Raw genomic sequence first — 20,928 nt, 5'->3', positions numbered from 1 at the left:
AAGTCCTTATCTCACAATGATAAGCTATTTTACTTATTATATAGTCATGCTGTAGAACTTGGGCTGCAGCAAGACCCAAGAGTGGTAACAGTCATGAGCAAGATGAAATTCTTACAACACTGACTAGTTGCAATCCTTAAGTAGGCTCATGAGTAGTGTGTTGGTTAATCCTTCCACTGTTACTTTGTGACTAAAATTAACAATTTCTCTAAAACGAAGTGTTTTGCACAGTTAACTGATTCATGAACTATCATATTATCACAGTTCATTTAAGAACCACCTCTAAAAGGTCTGTATAATGTATTAAGAATTTTTTTCTTTTTTAATTAGGTGGTTGGAATTCTTCATTTCTCCCAATTGACAACCACACTTGGATTAGATTCATTGATGTTTGCTAGCTTTTCACATTTTTTTCTCTTTGGGTGTGTTCTACCCAGCAAGTCTTTTGTACTAAAATATCCTTCACATGGGTGAGTTGAAAAAAATAATAAAATCTTGTTGACCTAATATATTTTCTCAGCTAATAGTCTGATGAACTAGCATCCATCTGGGGTGTTTATCTTAAGCCAGGAAACTAACACTCAGCACAACATGCAATTTAGATGGAATGCATGACAAATCAGTGTAGGTCTCACTGCTGACAATATTTTCCAACAATGTTAAAGTAGCGGATGTTTTCACCTAAAGTGTAGAATACAGTGTCCTCAAATTCAGTGACAGTGATACATTTTTAACTGAGAATGTGCCAGATTATAAATCCTCTCTTTCTTTATACCCGTTTGCATAAAACAGGATAACCTGTAATTTTGTATTCACAGTAAGGTTCTTTACTTCAGCTAAGCTAACAATTAAAAAAACTCCTCCACTTTATTAGAACATAAAATTACTTTTTATCAGTGGCATAACTTATTCAAGAGGCAGAAGTATAATCTCCTGTTGATTTCTCATCTGCATAAAATATTTATCTGCAAAAAACATGTAAAAACATGTAGATGCCACAAAGTTGAGTAGCAAAATGATGAATATGTCTGGGGAACACCCACCTGCTCTCTGTATGGTTCCAGTACATGTTCAGCTACTCCTGTGGCAAATAAAGCACTGAGAAAGACTACAAACCAAAAAGATTTCCATTTTTCATGCACACATGAATTGCATAGCATCTTCTATATCTGTAAAGGCAACACTAGATGTTTCAAGACTACTGTGAGCCTAAGTTCTTTTCTCAAAGGTTAAAGTTTTCTGTAATAACATCACAAAGGACATTTTTGGACAGCTTTGATATAAATAGTTCAGAACAGACAGACATATAAGCCTCCAGATCAAATTGATAAACAAGTGCTTGAGCAACTTCAGTTCTCATTCCTTAGCCAATAAAACATTTGAAGAATTCTAAGAATATCAACTGAAAGATCATTCATAGCTTCATCAATTAATCAAAACACACCAATACATAGCAATGATTAGATGTTATTTTATAAAGTCCTACATATACACAAACAGGTTTCAGCCTTAGGTTTCCAACAAGTGTCAGAAAACCTCTTTGTAAGAGTGCTTACTTTGGCTGGAGAACTGTGGTGGTGTGCCTCTTTTGATTGTCCCTTGTCTTCAGGTAAGGTTGGCATGGTGGACAGCGTGAAGCACGTGGAACCGCAATGTGGACTAACAGGACCATGCACTGCTGAGAATAGCTGTTTCAAGTTAGCCTGAAGGCATAAGCACTGAGAGGCCTTGTGATCCGCAGGCTGTGTTAGATGCCAAAAATACAAATCAAATCCATTTAAAACTCTGTGCACTATCATGGAGATCACTTTACAATAACAAACAGTATTAAGGTTTAAAATTAAAAATGCTATTTTGTGTTTTATTAACTAAAGCTTTCAAGGTCAAGTATAACTTAGTAAATGCATTAAAAATGGACAACCTTCCATTCTTGTTGCTATTTCCATCTCTTCCCTCCATTTCACAGATTTTTCTTCATTACTGTGACTGTTTTGGCTGTGACCAAACTACTCTCTCTAAAAATGCTCTAAGGAGGAAACAGCATCCTGGATATCTGTGATATGCCTTTTAGTAACTTAACAAAGTCCTAATGCTACAGAGCATGATCTCAGACCTCAGAGAAAGGAATAAAACTGCAAACCCAGATGGTGGCACTCTTCCTTTGAAGGTGAATTGTGCAAAGACTTGGTGCACATCAGTACAAGACAACACTGTGCAAGACACTTCTGAAGCAAATAGCAGTAATGCCCAAATGGAAAAAAAAAAAATCACTACATATTAGCTGAGAAAATTCTTTTTATTAGTATCAACAGGAGCTAGTGCCTTCACAAGGCTATTATTAGCGTTAAAGCCTGTACAGTAGGCTGAAGATGAGAAATATTAAGCACTAATCCTTATAGCTACAGTGTATGTATTACAAGACTTACTATGACACCTACCGGATAGTTAAGGAACAGTCCTCATAAATAAATATTCGACTCCTTGGGGGTGCCTACAGGTGACAGACAATGCAGTTATCAGAGACAGCCTGGTACACAGTTTCTGTCCGGACTAGTAAAAGCTAACTATATTCCCTTTGCAGTTAATTCACAGCTGTGTATAGAATGGAGCTATACACTCAAACAGTAATGTAACAACTTCAATAGTGTACCAAGGAGATAAATATACCCAACAAGCTCAGGTTCACCCTCCAAAACATGTTATCTTCTCCCAAACCTGAATTACTAATCTCATCTCAATTCTTTTACTCTTCTGTAACTCAAGATCGATAGAACAAAGAGGTTGAGATGGGGAGATGATTTGAAGTTCAAGGCACTTATCAGTGTTGTAAGATTAACCTTCTACAGTTTTCCCTTCCATTTCAGGAAAGGGCAAAGAAATGGATTCAGGAACATGTCAGTTTATTGAGGCTGACAGTTAGAACTGCCAAAATACTCATGTTGATTTAAAAAGAAAAAAAAAAAAGAAAAACATTCACAGAAAATACTAAAGCAGCCTCAGTAGTGACAAGTTCCTCACCTCAGCTTTCACAGAAAAAAATTCTGTGTTGTAAAGCCTACAGAATGTGGGAAAACTTTGGACTACAGAAGCAGCTATGACCCATGCTTTTATTGGATTTGTTTCACATTATATTGGAAACTTAATTTTCTCTTTTACTAGAAGACAAATGTAAGGGCACCTCACCTGAAATTTAATGCAGAACTAATAGATGGTAAAAATGATCTCTACACAAGTCTTAGTGTGGTCAGAAAAAATAATTATTTCATTGAAGTTCTTTGATAAAGACTGTAGAAAAGATGCAGCATATATGACATCATTATGAAAACCAAGAGAGCGAGTCGTTTTGAACAGTGAGCATAGTTTTTTTCAGAGCAGCATATGCTGTAGGAACAGCATGTTTCAAGCTTTTGTAGACATTTTGAACCTGAACTTCTAGCTCTACTGCAGTAAGTGGAAGCTCATGTTTGTATCATGATTTTATCCACCTCTGACCTCAAATAAGAGTAGAGGGAGTTTTCTATGAGTAAAAAGAAGATTTAAAAACATTTATTAGGGCAAAATATCTTTAAAGTCCCTAACATGATGGAAAAAAGACACGATTACATGTATTTTAATAAACTCACAGAGATTGGGCAGATAGCATTAAACATCTGTGTGTTTCAACAGTTAAGTATTTTTGTATCAAACAACAGTCACCAAACTATTAACAAAACATGAAGACCAGACAGAAGCGAGGTAACTAAAAAAAGTGACATGGACTTGCTTTTCATCTCTGTAACAAAATCCTGGCATCCTATGCAATTTCTGAGTTTGCAAGAACTCAAATTCAAACAAAAACAAAAAAGAGAAGATATAAATTTGGCTGTTTATCTAATCCGTCTTAGTGTTTGCCTTATGAATTTATAATACTTCTGATAGGCTCAACTCAACAGAATGCCAGGCCTGAAAAATCAGGAATGTTTCAAGTCATGGCCAAAGTGTATTTGCAGTCCTGCATGGAGTTGTATAAGGAACTGCATCAAAGTGGTTTATTATCGGTCTTAGCTGAGTTCCTAGTACATACTAAACTTAAAGTAATGCAAGTCATATTGAAACAAGAAAGGGCTATTAAGCACAAGTTTCAGTTCATTTCTCAGATTTAAAAAGCAAAAAAACCTTAAGGAAAAAAAAATCATCAGGCTTGTCTAAGAATAGTAAGGGACAAATCCTGAGCTGTGTTGTCTTAGAGATGCAGCACAGAAAGTACAGCCAAGGGCGAACGGAGGGTAGAAAGATGAATTTACGCCACCTTAACAACCCCCAGATTTGGAGTAGACTGAGTTCAGTTCGTCTCTGACACAATTAGAACCTTACTCTGACTTCCTTACAGAGCTATCCTGCAAATAGGAAAAAGCTCCAAGTCCTTGTGGTGCTGATCAGTAGGAAAATTTCTTCTTCTGACTTTCTATTTTTTTCTCATATCTCTCCAGAAAACCCCAGTGCTGAAGACTGTATTGGAGCAGCAGAAGCTTGCGTATTATTCAATGCTGAGGCTTCTTAAAACAAATGCAGTCTTTGCACACCTTGACTGCACTGCTGCCGCCAAAGTAAGGACTACTACTTACTGGTATTTCAACAAAATAAATAAGGACATAGTTCAATTCATAAGATATATGAATTAGAACTCCTGAATGATTTTTTTTTTCAGTCTAAAAGCTTATTTTTAACCTGTACAGTGTTCTTAAAATCATTAGTCCAGATCCTTTAAAAACTTTATGATGCTTAACCAGCACAAACATCACATCTTGTAAATGCAAATGGATATAACCAATGGAGCCATCTTCTTTCTCCATGCTGTGCAAGTAGTTCTGTCATCTTCTGTATCAATTACTGCCTTCTAATAGTAGGAAAGGATGGAACCTTAAGATATTAGTGAGTAAACATTCTTCTTTCATCACTGCTGGTGACCTTATGCCTATGTGACTGGGCAATGAAAATGGCCCTAGTAAATGTCAGAGAGAGTCAAAATGTATAAAAACGTGGGCTTCATGAGAACGCTCTCACAAGAATTAGAGGAGCTTATCTGCATCTCACAAATGTAGGAAGAAAAGAAAAAATTGTTCTTGGAAAATTTATTTCCCTGGAAGGTGCAGTTTTAATTCTTCAGTAGAGCATTAGGGAGGAGTACAGCCTTGGAACCTACAGAAATTCACACCTCTATCTACAAAAACAGCTTAGAGCCTTACTGAACCCTGAGCCAAAGTGCAGAAAGCACAACTATCCTGGTTCTAAGCATGGTTTATCTGCCAGCTGAAGAGCCTTTGGAATGGTGCTGCCATTAGCTTTGCCAGCTTTATCTCCTTTCCACAAGCATAAACATGTTTCGGTCAAAGAAGGAAATGTTAACAATGCATGCAATACAGTGAGATACCAACTGAAACAACTGTAATTATTGTCCCTGAAGATACTGAAAGGATAGATTAAAAAAATACATCTGCACTCTAAAGACAGTCAAAGCGCATAAGCACATGTTAGCATCCTAGTCACTAAGACAATTTCAAGATTCTGTTATTTCTTTGTTAGGCATTGATCAAACTCTGTCTGGCCTATCCCTGTCCTATCAAAGGATGTAATGAGATTATCATAGTGTTTTATCAGAGTAAATGATCCCCCCTCAAGATTCCAGTCTTTTAGAAATTGCGAGAGCTTCAAAATTACCTTTTAAAATTAAATATTTGTAGATTAACTCACATGTCACGAGAAGAGCGGATGTGGGTGAAGATCTACAAACTTAGTCTGCACAAGCCTTTTGCACCTACAAAACGAGTCAAAAAACCCACAACAAATTACCTATCCTGTTCACTAGTTTCTGCTTATTCCCACACCAAGATGAGACAATGTAAAGAAAAAAAGTAAGAAAAAGAAAGAAGAGAGGAGTGCTTTTTTAATGTTTTGGTCTGTTATTGTAAACTTACTGCTTAAAATAGTTAGGAAAAAAATGATCCTCTGAGCTCAAATTTGTAGTCAGATATAGATCAGTGAATGCAGAGAACTTTCTTTTACCACTGTGTAGGCTTAGAGTACAATCTCCAGGAAATGGTGAACTGGGAGCTCTATTCCATAAAAGGGAAAAGTATTTAGAGGCCCTTGGCTTTCAGTGCATTCTCTCTGCAACTCATTTTACCCTAGTACAGAAAGCTAAGTATAATCAGTTAACTTACCCTCTCTGAGTCACAGCTGAGTACTCTGTTAGTGAAGGCTTAGATAAAGGTGCTTTACTCCATCTCCACTGATAGCTTGGCAGTTGACCTCAAATGCTCTGTTGCATCACAACAAGAATATATATAAAAAAGCATAAATAAACAGTTAAGAAAGGATTTTATTAATATTTCTTGACCTCATACTGCCTACAGTCAAGTCAAGCAACTCTCTTTTGTCAACAACGGGAGCTGCATACTCATGAGCACAGTTGAACTGCACAATTCTGAGCTGCTTTTTGTGACTCTTTTCTTTGTTGTCCTGCAAAGTGGTTGTAAAATATTACTGTATTAAAAAGGTGTCTTTTTGCAATCCTTTTGTATAGCTGCAAAAGCATATGGAATTAATGTAGTATTTTGAATTAGGTTTTGTAGCTTTGAAGTACTTAAAAAGCACTAAACTTACTTCATTCAAACCACACGTGAGCAAAACAGGATGTTTTTATTATGTTTGTGCCACAGAATAAGTTTTCAAACACAAACCATAGTTATAGTATTGAAGATACACAAAAAAAGTTTGTTGGCATACATTAGCTAACTCAAAAAAACCCCCAAAAACCCAACAACACAACAAAACAAACCAAACAAAACCTATAAAACCAGATCCAAAATATCTTAATAGGAAACCTTTAATACTTTGCACTAGGACTTAAAAATTTTTGTATAATAGAAATATTCACTGAAAAAGGGAAAAACCAAAATCACAACTAAAGCTGACTCATTTACATTCTCACTCTATGTGACAAGAGATACTACATGGAAATTGGAAGACACTTTCTTTATTGCCTGCAACACAGAAAAAAAATGACTGTTTCCTACTGCATCTGATTTTTATGACAAGAGAGTGGTTTCTCATACTAAATACTTAAGTTTGCTAAATATTAAGATACTGCTTCAGTCAGTTTACCAAAACACATGGTCATAGCCCCAGGACTAATATAAGGCATCTCTGTAATAACAGTAATGATCTGAGTTCTATCCATGTAAATATGCATACAGCTGTACAAGGTAAAATCTGGAAGACATAGTGGTGTTTCTGTTTATAAGATACTGAATAATACCACTGGAGTATGCAAAGTGTATGCAACTACTACATGAATTCAAAGCATCTGTTTTCATTCTGAGAAGTATTGAGATTAATTCCTGAGTGACTTAAATAATATTTCATGAAAATCAGAACACTTTCAGGTTGCAATCTCAGAGACAAACAATAAATGTGAGTAATTCTGTCACAAAAATATTTTGAAGGAAGAAACTAATAAAACTGGAAGAATAATACAGAAAATGTCCCCAGCTTCTAAAAAACTTCTGACTCAAACTTGGTGGGTAGAGTCTTCCTCAGGACTACAAGCTACCCATACAGGACTTGCTTTACAGAGCAGCACGACAGGAAAGAATCTCCTTTTCTGCTTCCTGTTTTCCTCATAGCTCAGGAACACATAAAACTTGATGGTTTTCAATAATCTGCTTGAATGAGAGAAAGGAAAAGTTAGGTCAAGCAGAAAGTTAAATGTTCTTTTGATGGATGTCCAGCCTGACCTGATTGAGAGCACTCAGAAGACTATGTCTAGTAATGGCTAGTCATGACACTGCTGAGACTGAAAAACAAAAAGTTTGGGGGTGAGAGGTGATGCTGGTCCACTACCAATAGGAACAATTTCTACAACAAGTCATTTCATTTGGTTATGTATCTAAAATTTTTTAATCAGAGTCTAAAGAAATCAACAACTAACTCCCACAGAGTTTAATGGATAATGTTTCCTGGGAGTTATGTACTTAACTCCAATAGGATCCATTCAAGTCCCAGCTTTATTCTTTTCCCTCATACATTAACAGAAAAAACAATTGGACCCAATTTCACTCACAGACAATTATTATAACAAAGTTAAATGGAAATCTAAGACTTACTGAAAGATTGCAACTGTATCTGAAAATAGCATTTTTTTTGCTGTGAAATACTACCAGCCAGTTTAATTTGCTTTAGCAATAGTTAGAATTTTTGTTGTCTTAGCAGTCACTGTTTAGATTTACTTCTCTTGCAGCAAAGTAATCAGAGGAGTGGCTTACAAACTTTTATTTGCAAGAATTCTAGGCTGAATTTTATGCTGCAGATAATCAGCAAACAACTGAAAAATGTACATATTTTACGAATACTGAGGAGCAGTATTTCACAAACTTTTTAGACTACTAGACCCAGATTAAAAAAAAAAAAAGTGTTTTTTTTTAAGGTAAGTGTATTTTAGGCAGCCTGAAAGTTTTCTGATTCTGCTTTTTTTTTTTTTTTTTTTTAGGGGCAATTAGGAGTTAATGTTGCATGAATCAAACTCTTAAAAATTACTATGTTTTGGATACAAAGTCTTCATTTTCAGGTTTTGTTTTTATTTAGCACTAAAAAGAATTTAAGGAAATGAGGTTATAAGTAGCATTACCTCCCCGTGAAAACAAATGGTTTTAAGAATTATATACAAGTTCACAAAAAATATGTTCTGATTCATTTGTAGTTTTTATTCGTTCTGGGGGTTTCTTTGAACTAATTGGCTTAAGACAAAATTCCAATAACATAATTTTATCTGGTTAAGTATGTGCCTAAGATATTGGACCCAGCTCTCATATAGGAAGGACTGCCAAAGGGAGTTATGGAAAAGGACAGATCTGCAAGGTTCTTGGAGCAAAGGCTTCTCCCCAGTCACGCCATGACAAGAACCTGGCACTCCATGCATCCCGAGCTGGAGAAAACAGGATGCCTGTGGCAGGAGAACCAAAGGGAGGTGGCACTTCCTCAGGGATTCTAGACCTTTACACATCTGTTCCCCCTCATTCAATGGCTTGCATCCAGCACTAACTACAGTTACATTAAATTACTGGCAGCTGTTTCCAGGGTCACTTTTAAGACATTCTCTCCAGGGTAGAGAACTAATATGACCAAGGACTCTGTGGCAAAAGAGAAAACAATGCATGTATCTCTCCTTTCCCTTCCTTTTTTTTTTTTTTTAATCTACATGGTCTATTTTGTTCTTTTATTGCTCTCCAAGTACTCATGCGTACTTCTTAGCCAAAAGCAAGGAAGCTTCTTCAGAAAGTAGAAGAAATTGAAGTGAATATGAAGTCATATGTTCAATCTTTCAAAACAAAATAGTGAAAGCCATCTATATATTTCACTGAGCTTACTAAAGGTTTATGCTCAAATCCTTATTTAGAGAAAGCTCTCCAGTTAAAGTTTTTAATTATGGTAGATCCTTTACCTCACAGGAAATTCTCTTCCAAAGCCACATACAAACCTTTGCTACACATGAAGAACAAAGTGAACAAGTATGCCAGTTGCCAAACTACGTCATGAAATAGTCATAACTGCCTAACAGATCTTACCAACCAGAAGTTTTTAGATATGCCTACTGCATTTTAAATTTCAATGAATCACTCCTAAACAAACTCGCTTTTATCATTTCAACAATTCTTTCCCTTGTTTTGTGTAAAAAACAAAAAAAGCCCCACAAAAAACCACACACAAACCCCACAAATAGAAAAAACCCCCAATGTGAAAAATCCCACTGCTCTATAATTCATAGACAGCTGTTTCCATAAATTCTGTTAATTTGCAAACACAAATTTTACCTCCTCCTGCTTCTTACTGACCTCTTTTTTTTTTTCCCTCCAGTCAGTGGGCTTTCAGCTAGAATGACAAGAACAAGACAACAAGCACCAGAGTCTCTAGGAAACCAGCTGGGCTGAACTTCGGGGTACTTTAAAAAAATATACATATATCGGTGAAAAAGATAATACATGTAATATTAAAGAAAAATTAGGCCCTGATTTATTCAGTATTATGCACAAGTTAAGAATTCAGCCTGCAGTAGCAAATCTGATGATCAGAAATCTGTCAGATCTCAAGGCAGAGTTGGTATGTTTTTTAACTTGCAGATTATTTTTTACAGACTTTAAGGAAATGCAGTTTAAAGGAAGAATGTGAATACGGAGTGGGTGGATATTTGGCATGGAGAGTAAGGATTTCTAAGCATAAGGAACAGCATATAAGAAAGTGTGAAGATAAGAGTGGGAGAACAGTACATTAAGTGTCATTCAGGAGGGTACTTCAAAAGAAATCTAGAGCTAGGAAGTATCTGGAGAAAAACCTATTGTCTTACAAGATAAAGGCAGTGACTTTAAAATAGGAGAAAATAAAAAAAAGTTGAATATGGTATGTGAGTAAAAAATGTTGGTCTCTTCCTTCTCCTAAACAACTTACTATTTGAAAGAAACGTGCAAATTTGTTTAGGATGCATCATCAATCTTTGTTCTGTGGTCCTGAAAGACCTCTCTGATGCAGAACCAGTACATTGATAAATCACCCAACAGAAATTGCTAATGATAGTAGTATTAAAAATACCAGAAGACAGTATTACCACCAAACATGCTTTTGCCTAAATGAGCATCATGTACTCAGTAACACAGAGTCATTTGGATTTCTTTTTCTTCTACTCCTTCTCACAGATCTGGAGAAACCTAGATATGTTTCTACTGTCTGGGCTGCGTGTATTATATATCACATTCTAGTTACACATTTATTTTTGTCTATGCTGTAGGCAGAGTTGGGAACTTGAGACTATATTTTCTCAAATTGCCACTTGACTATATTCTTAGTTAATGTAAAAAGAGAACAAATTTGCTTATGGGGAGGGGAGACAGATAAGATCAGAGTGAAAAAAAATTGTGTTCTTTGGTGCCAATTCATTCTTGCTTAAAAAAACCCCTTAAAGTTGTTACATGAAGTAATATTTTCAAATGCAATTTTTACATATGAGCATTCTATAAACTATTCTGTTTTCCAGGACAGCTAGATATCAACCTTATATAATTTGGAAAAAACGACTACCAAAGGCCTAACTTAGAAACATAAATAAGTTGAAGGCAATTAGGGCAGAACACTATTGCTTAGTGACCCAGGAGTCTTGTTGCTAGTCAAGCAAAAAATTTTCCAAATGAAGAAATTAAACAAAATTCATTCTTTCTCAATTACAAAGGGTAATCCCAGAGGGCACACTTTGTTGAACAAACCAACAATAAATAGCTTGCTTTGGGATCCTAAAATGAAATTGTGGTCTTTCAAGCACGAGATTATACTTAGCTCTCCATCTTGCATAGATAAATAGCAATGCAGCAAAATAAGTATTTTTATTCTCATTTTATGCTTCCTGGACAAAATCAGATTCACAGTTGCTTACTTTAGTGACACACATACATGTCTCTGTTTGCATTGCAAAAATCAACACACCCAAAAGAGGATGAGTGTGTCTCACTTCCTTGTTTATGAGAAAAGAATTATGAATCCAATTCCATCGAGTTTTTTTAAATATTGTTGTATCCCAGGAAAGGAATACTTACAGTATCAACTTATTCAAATAATCAGCCATTGTGTGGACTTTGACCGCTGACTGCTTATTTGACTACAGTTAACTTATATGTTACTGTATAATGGCCAGACTGGAGGATCAATTCCCAGAATCAAGGGATTCTTTAGGTTAGAAGGTCATTTGGACCAAACTCCTCCTTGAAGCAGGGTCATCATTGAAGCAACTAGACTAAGTTGCTTTGGACTTCGTCCAGTTAGAAAACTTCCAAGGACAGAAATTGCAGAATTTCTGGTAGATCTGATCCAATGTTTAATTACTCTGCAGCAGTTCCACCCCACTCTGCCTTTACATCTGGTCAGAATGTCCTTTGCTGTACTTTATGATCATTATCTCTCATTCCCTTGCCATGCACCTTTGTAAAGCACCTGAGTCCATCTTTTTAGTAACATCTTCTTAAATATTGCAAGACTGCAACTAGTTTCTTTGCCAGGCTAAGCAATACCAGTTTGTTCCCTCAGCATCCCCTCACAGGATGTGTGCCTCCTGACTACCATAGTGGCTCTCCCTGGATTTCCTTAAGTTTATCAACATCCTGTGGGCCCAAAAACCAGACGTGGTAAGCTAGATCTGATGAGAATGTATTTCTACTTATCCTCCACATCTAATAAATGGATAGACCCTCAAGGAACTTCACGTGTGATACCAATAGTATGAACTAACTACATTATTTTAATCTAATTATTCAGCTGCTTTTTTCACTGATCCAGTAGTTCACTCATCTAGACTGTAATGTCCCAACTTGGATACAGGGATGCTGCATATTAGATCACAAGAATTGTTGCTTTTGCTAGTAACAGTCTAATTTTATCCCTAGATTACACATTGATTCTGCAGGCCTAGCTGTCTGTGAGGAAGCAAAACCCAACATATATACGTCTTCCCTCCTACTAACATATGATATAGAACTGTGAATAAGCAATAACATTTTGTAACGCTATCTTTTAGGCTCTTTTGCTGGAAATAGAAACAACTTGAAAGCCAGCAGCGATGCTAATTTCTCTTATCAATATCTAGCTTCAGAAACAGGTAATAATAATAATTAATAATAATTACTAATAATGATACAAAGGATGATCATTCATTTCAGTATTATCCAAGGCGGGAGGGGAGTTCTCAGTGTCTCATTCAGGTGTGATGTCAATGCATAATCAGGGCCAAAAGCCCTGTTCTTGCTCAAAAGATCTATTAAAGCAATACAAGATTTTGCAAACCTACTTTGCAGAAGGTCTTTTGCCTGTATTGCTGAATCATCTGCTGTTTTCTGTGGACTGTGTTATTCCTTACTACTGAAAGTATGCTTCTGGGACTGTATTAAAAATATGCTGAAAAGTACCTTTCCAATGTAGTCACATAGTATTATTTACATACTATAAAGTTCTTACAGTAAGTATTCCCTGATTTGGTTTTAATTTAAATTTAATTTTTAAAAGATGTGATGGGAAGAGGCAGCCTATTTACCAGAGAGTTCAACTTATGTACTATATAAAGTCAGACTTCCAGTAGTTTGGAGGAAGGTTTTTTTTTTTTTTTTGTACTGGAATTTAAAAACAAAGACCCACAATATCTAAAGACCTTGCTACTGTTGAATTTAACAAAGAAATTCAATGTGCATTTTACTGGCCAACTTAGCAATAGATAGGATGACTCTCCACTGAGATACATAGATCAGCTGAAACAGCAACAAACTCCTCAGAGTTGTGTTTCCTCTTCAGCTAATTGTGCTAATTGACACAGTTATGAATTTCAAGGTGAAACCAACAAAGAGTATTTGATTTAATAATTTGAGGGCTGCACATGTATTCTATCAGGCAGGACAATGTAGTAATTAAGACTGAGTTAAAATAAATACTCCAAACTTTACTCATCACATGGAAATAGTGTGTTAGCACAGAAACAGTTCCATTAGGCATGCGCATGACACAGCTGTTCTTATATCTTAAACAATAAAATTTTCATTTGCATTCTGTAGAAGGGTATTTCATAATGCAGCCACAGCACTGACAGAAAGTCATAAATACCATTTGGCAAGCTTTGTGAGATGAACCCTTTTACAAGCAGCCCACATTATGGCTTTCCATACTTTGTTCAGGTTTCTGATCTGAATCGGTGCACGTTCCAAACTTGCAATGCAAACAAGTCCTTGAAATAAAAAAATTGAGGGCAGTTGAGTTCTGACTAAACTTTTAATACAGCAGTGCATTGTATGAGCATTACAACTAACAACACGTACTTCAATTGATTACTTAAAAGTAAGGTTCTGCCTACTGTCCCTAGTTTGAAAATATCAGTATCCCAGGAGGGAGACTTAATCTCAGGCAGTACTTGCAAACCTCTCTCAAGTACCCTCTGGCTGTATCTCTAACCTGAGGAGTTAAGCGTCATGATTCTCTCCTGCACTTAGGTGACAAACTCAGCTACTTGGCCTGAACTATACATGGCCAGGATCAAGGAACAGAAAGTGTCCCAGAAGGAGACTCCCCAGTGGCTGCAGTCTAGCACCCACAGCCAAAATTGCAGGAGAAAATCTGCCCTTGTTTTATCCTTATTTGACATGCAAATAAGGTGGCTCGAGGAAAAATAAACCTGAGCTCTTTAATGTGGGGAAAAGAGAGAAAGCATACTGCTTATCACTTCAGAAAGAGGATATTGGTTGACTTGCAGAAAGGATGGTCAGAAAATGAAAGCAAACAGTTGTTTGCAAGAAAAGAAAACTACGTTCCTATTTCCTGTGTTGTCAAAGATCTGCCCTTAGGCTTCATCAGAATCCAAAATGAGGGACGAGAGATTACTGCTAGTACAAAAAAAAAAAATTCCAGAGCTGCCTTTCTACTATATCTATCATTGAAAGTCTTTACCTACAGAATCCCAGGATTGAGAAAACATGGTAATGCCAAAAAGTGAAAATTCAGTATTTTATTTTGCAGGTTTCCTTACAAATAGAGATCTTAGATCATCCACTCCAATAGTAGCTTGTGCTGGTTTTGGCTGGGATAGAGTTAATTTTCTTCATAGTAGCTGGTGTGGGGCTGTGTTTTGGATTTGCGCTGAAAACAGTGTTGATAACACAGGGATGTTTTCATTATTGCTGAGCAGGGCTTACACAGAGTCAAGGCCTTTTCTGCCTCTCACACCACCCCACCAGCAAGGAGGCTGGGGGTGTACAAGGAGTTGGGAGGGGACACAGCTGGGACAGCTGACCCCAACTGACCAAAGGGATATTCCATACCATATGACGTCATGCTCAGCACAAAAACATGGGGAAGAAAAAGGAGGGGGACACATTCGGAGTGATGGCGTTTGTCTTCCCAAGTAACCGTTACGTGTGATGGAGCCCTGGAGACGGCTGAACACCTGCCTGCTGATGGGAAGTGGGGAATGAATGCCTTGTTTTGCTTTGGTTGCATGGAAAGCTTTTGCTTTACCTGTTAAACTGTCTTTATCTCAACTCACAAGTTTTCTCACTTTTACCCTTCCAATTCTCTCCCCCATCCCACTGGAGGGGGAGTGAGTGAGCGGCTGTGTGGTGCTTAGCTGCTGACTGGGGTTAAACCATGACATAGCTCAATCCTTCTATACTGCTTGACCTTCAAGATATTAACACTGAGGACTCAAAGAAGAATTTAACCATCTACTGCTGGTTTCCTCACTTTGAGGAAACACAGATGTATACTGAACACGAACTACATTGAAGTCAGCATTTTCAAGTGTGCAACGTCAAAGCTAAGCTCCTAAAACCAGATTTAAGTGAATGAAGTATCATTCTCAGCAGGATTTATGGGTATTCATATGGAAGTAAACGAGGCCCATTTGGGTTACTGGCTAAAGTTCTAGATACAGGAACTTTACAATTTGCACTCTACTTTGGAAACTATCCTTATTGGTTTGCATCTCCTAGAAAGCATAGTAAGAAAAACAACTTTTCATTTTCTTTAGAAAGCTACCAAATACAAAACTCTAAGTCTTTAAGTACAGATGGTTTGCTAACCTTATTTTTGAAGTTTTCAACGATTCCTCAAAACCTAGAAGTAGGAAAGTTAATAATAAAGATCAAAGCTAATCAGGAATAAGAAAAGAATTTTTATGGATTGACTGGCATGTACTGTACCAAAAAGCTGTATTTTTCTGGGTAATTAGACAGTTCAGAACAAAGCTTTGAGGCAAACAACAGCTCTGTTCTTCTGGAATAGCACAAGCCAAATGTAGCAAAATGTTCCTCATATCCAATTTGTCAAAATCTTTCCCTGATAAAATTATTTAGCCAACACCATTCCATCACTGATTATATCCAGGAGTTGATCCAAAAACAATGTACCAGCTTTATGCACTTTATCTCATCTCATCAACATCTAAAAAAACCTCACTCTCATTTCTTATGTTTTTTATCAGTGTTGCGCACAGGGAGCCCCTAGCAAAGAGGTGAGCTTAAACCAGACAATTACTTCTGCAGGGACAGAGAATTATAGACTTTGGGGTGTACATTTTATATACTGGGTTTTAAAATTTTGACCTCAAAACCTAAAAAGAAAATGGAGGAGGTGAAAAGGGGGTAAAAGGAGCAGTTACCCATGGAAGAGACTTTAAAACAGAAACAGGACATATCATTGGTCAAGATTTGCAATAGAAATATAAGATCCCACTCCAGTTGTTCTCTGTGTCTCTTCCAGAGTGCACCATCTCCACAGTAAGAGCAAGTGAATAAAGCACATACTTGCCTTTCAGTCATCTCAGTTTGCAACCAGCAGTTTAGCTCAAGCTGCTAATGACAGAGGTTGTATGACATGTCCTGTTCCACTGTAGCTGCTAAAAGTTTGGTAACTTCTGACAGAGGAGCAAGGTGACAATGTGGGGGAGGAGCAGCATTCACATCTTGAATCTGAGCTAAATCTACCCGAACTCATCTTTTCTAGCCCTATTTCATAGCGCTTTATCAGCTATGCTAGACTTCAATATTGCTATTGTTGTTAGCGTCTTAAGAAACTGTGATGTGTATCTAATTAAGCTCATTTTATAACATACACAAATCAGACAAAATGGTATTCTGTATTTGCCTACTTATAAACAATTTGTATACAATAAGTATATAGTCTGTATACACTGAGATTTATTGCCTTACCTTAAATATTTTTTTCCTTATACTGAATAAACTAAACAAAGTTATATTAAAGTAATGGAATGTGGCTACTTTATTTTAAACTTAAAATAGTTCTAGAAAGTTATGGAATGAAAAAGATTCAATTATTCTAATATATTATCAAATAAAAAATACAAACCAAGGTAAAATATTTAGAAAATGTGTCTTAAAAGAAGATATGGCAAGTCATTGTAATTTTAACAATACCATAAAACTACACAGAAAAGACTAATCTAAAATAGAAGAAATGCTGAAATACCAATGCTTCAAAAGTTTCATTATTAATCAAAGTTTTGGCATTTTAGAATGCCTCTGAACAACATTCTGGCAAACGCAGAGACAAAAAGCTGCATGTTAACTACCTGAGGTAGTGTAGGGCAAATAACCCTTAAAGAGACTGAGATAAAGGCAAACAGTATAAGCAACGAATGGTGCTCATTCTTCCCAAACCCCTCCTTCAATATTTTGATGCTGACCTTGAAGTGCGGTACTATTCTGCCAAAACAAATCTCTTGTTTGAGGGCTGATTGCTTTATAATTTTATTATCACTTAAGGCTTTCATCCTAGTTCCTAACTTTAAGATAATAAATGTCCTACATAAGAAATTAAATTAATATTTTATTACTACATAGATGCAGGTATGAGAATGATAAATTAAGACAGAGCTGTACAGCATTCCAAACTTTGCTATTTCATTAAATTTCTTTATAGAAGTCGACAAGCATTTTCATACAGACAATATGTATTTTCAAAGAGAGGTTTTGACAAAGTTCTCTACCAAACATCTTAAGGAAACTCTGCTCTCACAGGACAAGAGGGAAAGACCTCGTGTAATTTAAGGAAGAAAATAAAGGGTAGGAGTTAGAGGTCTGCTTTTCTGCTGCAGAGATTACATTCTCACAGGGACTGTGGTGTTCAACACAGTCACAAAGAATCTGGAAAAGAGAGTGTGTACAGCTGATTAAAGATGACATGGGATAATCAGATCTAAAGCCAGCCAAGGCAATTTATGGGATACTGAGCACCTGAATGATAAAATGGCAGGTGAAATACACTGCTGAAAAAATGCAAACCAATGCACATGGGGAAAAAATAACCATAAAATATACTTAGCTAAATCAGGGCCCATCATTATGTTTTACCAGTTAGGAAAAAGATCTGAGTCACTTTGGATAGTTCTCTGAAAATAGCATTCAGCAGCAGCCAAAAAGGCAAGAATGTTAAGAATTAGTAGGAAAGAACTGAGAACAACACATTATGAGCATATTATGCCCAAATCTTCAAAACAGTCCTAGTCACATCTCAAAAAAAAAAAAAAAAAAAAAGCAGCAACATCAATGCAAAGGGTACATAGAAGAAATAATGGTCAGAAATTGCAAATGGTTTCCACACAAAAGAAGACTAGAGCTTGAAAAAGGAACACTTCTGGATAGAAACAGGTTAGAAATTTAAAACAACATGAACAGACTGGAGAGGGTGGCCTATTAATTATTTGCTCACAATTCCTCACAGTACACAAGGATGAGAATGCCAAAAGCAGTTATTAAGCAACAGTTTAAGTACAAAAGAAGCTCCTTCACACAGTATATAATTAAAAACTTGGATTTGTTATCCCAGGAAGTTGTAAAAGAATTACAGCATATAACACGAGTTCAAAAACAGATTAGATGCATTCAGAGGAGAGTTAGTTACATAGCCTCTGGATCTGGAAAGCCCTAACCTGCAGATGGTTGAAAACAGTGAGGGTTAAAGAATGTTCCTGCTTTTGGCATAATGTAAACATGATCCTCATGTGGGATTAAGTGAACAGTTTGCATGACCTGTTCACTGGTGGAAACAGGTTCAAGTTCTGAAAAACTGATTTTCAGAAAGTGAACAAAGGAAAATTGCCTTTATGCCCATTGTGAGTAATTAGCAATGCTGAAGGAAGGGATGGATGGAACAACAGCGAGAAGAAAGTAATGGGAGAAAAAGACTTTTCTTCTTACATTTCTCTAGTCAATACGAAACAGTACATGCTAAGATCACAGCCAGGATTAAGATCCTGCTGCCATAGGATGGTACCGTGCTGGATTCCCAAGTAGCCTTCTTGAAGAAGTAAACATATCTCAGTCTGAAGAATGTCTGGCATCTCCCTGCTTTGTCACATTTTAGATTCTTGCATATGAACAAACTTCAGATGTTTTTAAGAGGCTACTTGGGTGGCAGGTCACTGAAAGTCTTCTCAGTTCTTTAAGATTCCTCACACAAGAAGTACTGGATTTCACAGGAGAAAAGACAGTGAGTCAGAACTTTTCAAACTTTGCAGTCTTACACACACACACATTTGCTCACACACACACTGACATTCCCAATTTTATAGCTGCATGAAAAAACTTCCATTTGACTGCAATACTATTTAACAGAAGACACAGGTGAAAACCAGTATAGAATCTTCCATCCCCTCCTCCTTTCCCCAGAAGATCAAGAAACTGAGACTCACATGAAGGTTTACACTCCCCTTGATTATAAAGGATTATTGCCATTTACCATCTTTTTTCTTTCTTATTATCTTAGCCTACCCATTTCTTCCTTTGCCATTCCCTTACCTATAACATATATTCAGTTGCACGGTGCTGCCTACACTCCTGCTCCCAACACCTCACATGTGGCTGAGTCAGAAAAAACATGAAAATAATCTCTTCTCAAATCAGTGGTACAAACTGAGAGAATGTTTTAAGATGCTCTTGCAACTCCCACTGTTTTTCTCCCACAGAATCTATACCAGTACAGTGCAAAGGAATTAATCAAACTTTCTGAGACAGAGGCTGGAAGTACCTCTTCTCTTTCTCTAATTAATATTTCTTTCTAGTTCAGCCAGTATAAAAATCAGGTCTCAGTAGGCAAGGGAATGAAAAAACACCAACAATTGGTCTCAGATATGATGGATGGCCTCCCCCTGAGCTATTAAAATTTCAAAAAAAAACCCCTTAGAAATACTACATATCAGCCATATGATTTTACAACTTTAGAAGTTATTTCACACTGTAATATGTCCCTTGTATACCTAGTAAGTTGACTCTATAAAAGAAATTCCACAATGAGATTACTTTAACAATGAAGAGATAATATATATCATTATAACTTTTCATGGGCTATTGCTAGATTCTACATCATAGGCTAACTGTACATGGACAACTTAACAGTCCTTGCACAAAATCAAAGCAGACAAACTATATTTAATTCTTGTCTACCAAACTTTGTAAGCAACCTACTTTCTTTTCCAGTAATGAAAAGCACAATCAAAGCTTCCACTCACTACAGAAAGGCTTTGAAGAGTCAGACTGTAAATTTCTTTGCCTCTAAACTTCCAAGTTTTCCCTGTGCTGCATCACTGCAACACTAAGTTAAATATTATGCTTTTAACCTTAGGGGGCCACATCTTGTCCTTGTGCTGTAAGGCCTGCAGGACCCAATTAAGCATGGAAATCTTACTAACATCAAATCTTGGGAGTGCAGACAAGCAAAGGAATATGATACCAAGCAGGGAATGATTCTCATTTTTAAAGAGCTATTACGCTTCGTTCATGGTCTCTGAATACCTATTCCATTATTACCTTCACCCAGAAGACAGTTACTCAGAAAGCAGCAAGCATCTGTCTTTTGGGGTGGAGGAAGGGGAGTCTCTTAATATAAGCACAATTAATTGTACATTAAGGAACTTAAAGTAATTCAGAATTTCTGAACTAAAAAAGCCAAAATTCTTCCCCACTGGCATCACAAGAGCTTTGCTTGACTACTCAGGATATAGCCAGTATGAAAATTTTGGGAAAAAAAAAGTCATCTCTTGATAACAGACTAGTAAGTGCCTCCTTTTCAATCTAATAATTTTAAATGAAACATCATGTTTTGTAGAAAATTATATAGTTTTCCATGCTTTTACCATATACTTGGGTTCTATTGTCTACTATGGCCCTTGTTATCTTGCAAAACATCTTCCCCAGCTACATATCAGAGTGCGTACTGGGAGCTACACCTGAAACTAAGTAAAGCTTTATTTTAAGAAAGTAACCAAACAATTATTTTCAATCCTGGTGATAAATGTTTCCAAATTTATTGTGGAAGAGGAGAGAAAAAGGTGGAATAACAGTTAGTATTCATGCAGAATGGGTC

The 20,928-nt window shown here is 36.5% G+C and overlaps 1 protein-coding gene across 16 annotated transcripts in view; it reads right to left on the bottom strand.

Annotated features, from left to right (window-relative positions):
* Positions 1-20,928, bottom strand: part of IRAG1 (inositol 1,4,5-triphosphate receptor associated 1) — a 120,121-nt gene that overhangs the window by 41,336 nt on the left and 57,857 nt on the right. For 13 of the 16 annotated variants that reach the window (XM_054827688.1, XM_054827691.1, XM_054827690.1 and 10 more), the window contains 4 exons: positions 6,201-6,298; positions 5,731-5,794; positions 2,439-2,491; positions 1,557-1,742 (listed from right to left, as the gene is read on the bottom strand). In XM_054827688.1, coding sequence (XP_054683663.1) covers positions 1,557-1,622 — 66 coding nt within the window. In that variant the 5' untranslated portion in view covers positions 1,623-1,742; positions 2,439-2,491; positions 5,731-5,794; positions 6,201-6,298. Of the gene's footprint in view, positions 1-1,043; positions 1,082-1,556; positions 1,743-2,438; positions 2,492-5,730; positions 5,795-6,200; positions 6,299-18,764; positions 19,033-20,928 lie in introns of all 16 variants that reach the window. The other 3 variants (XM_054827685.1, XM_054827686.1, XM_054827698.1) reach the window with 2 other exon arrangements.

Source organism: Grus americana, chromosome 5, assembly GCF_028858705.1.
Source record: "Grus americana isolate bGruAme1 chromosome 5, bGruAme1.mat, whole genome shotgun sequence".
NCBI lineage: Eukaryota > Metazoa > Chordata > Aves > Gruiformes > Gruidae > Grus > Grus americana.
This window is presented reverse-complemented; position numbering and strand designations above follow the sequence as displayed.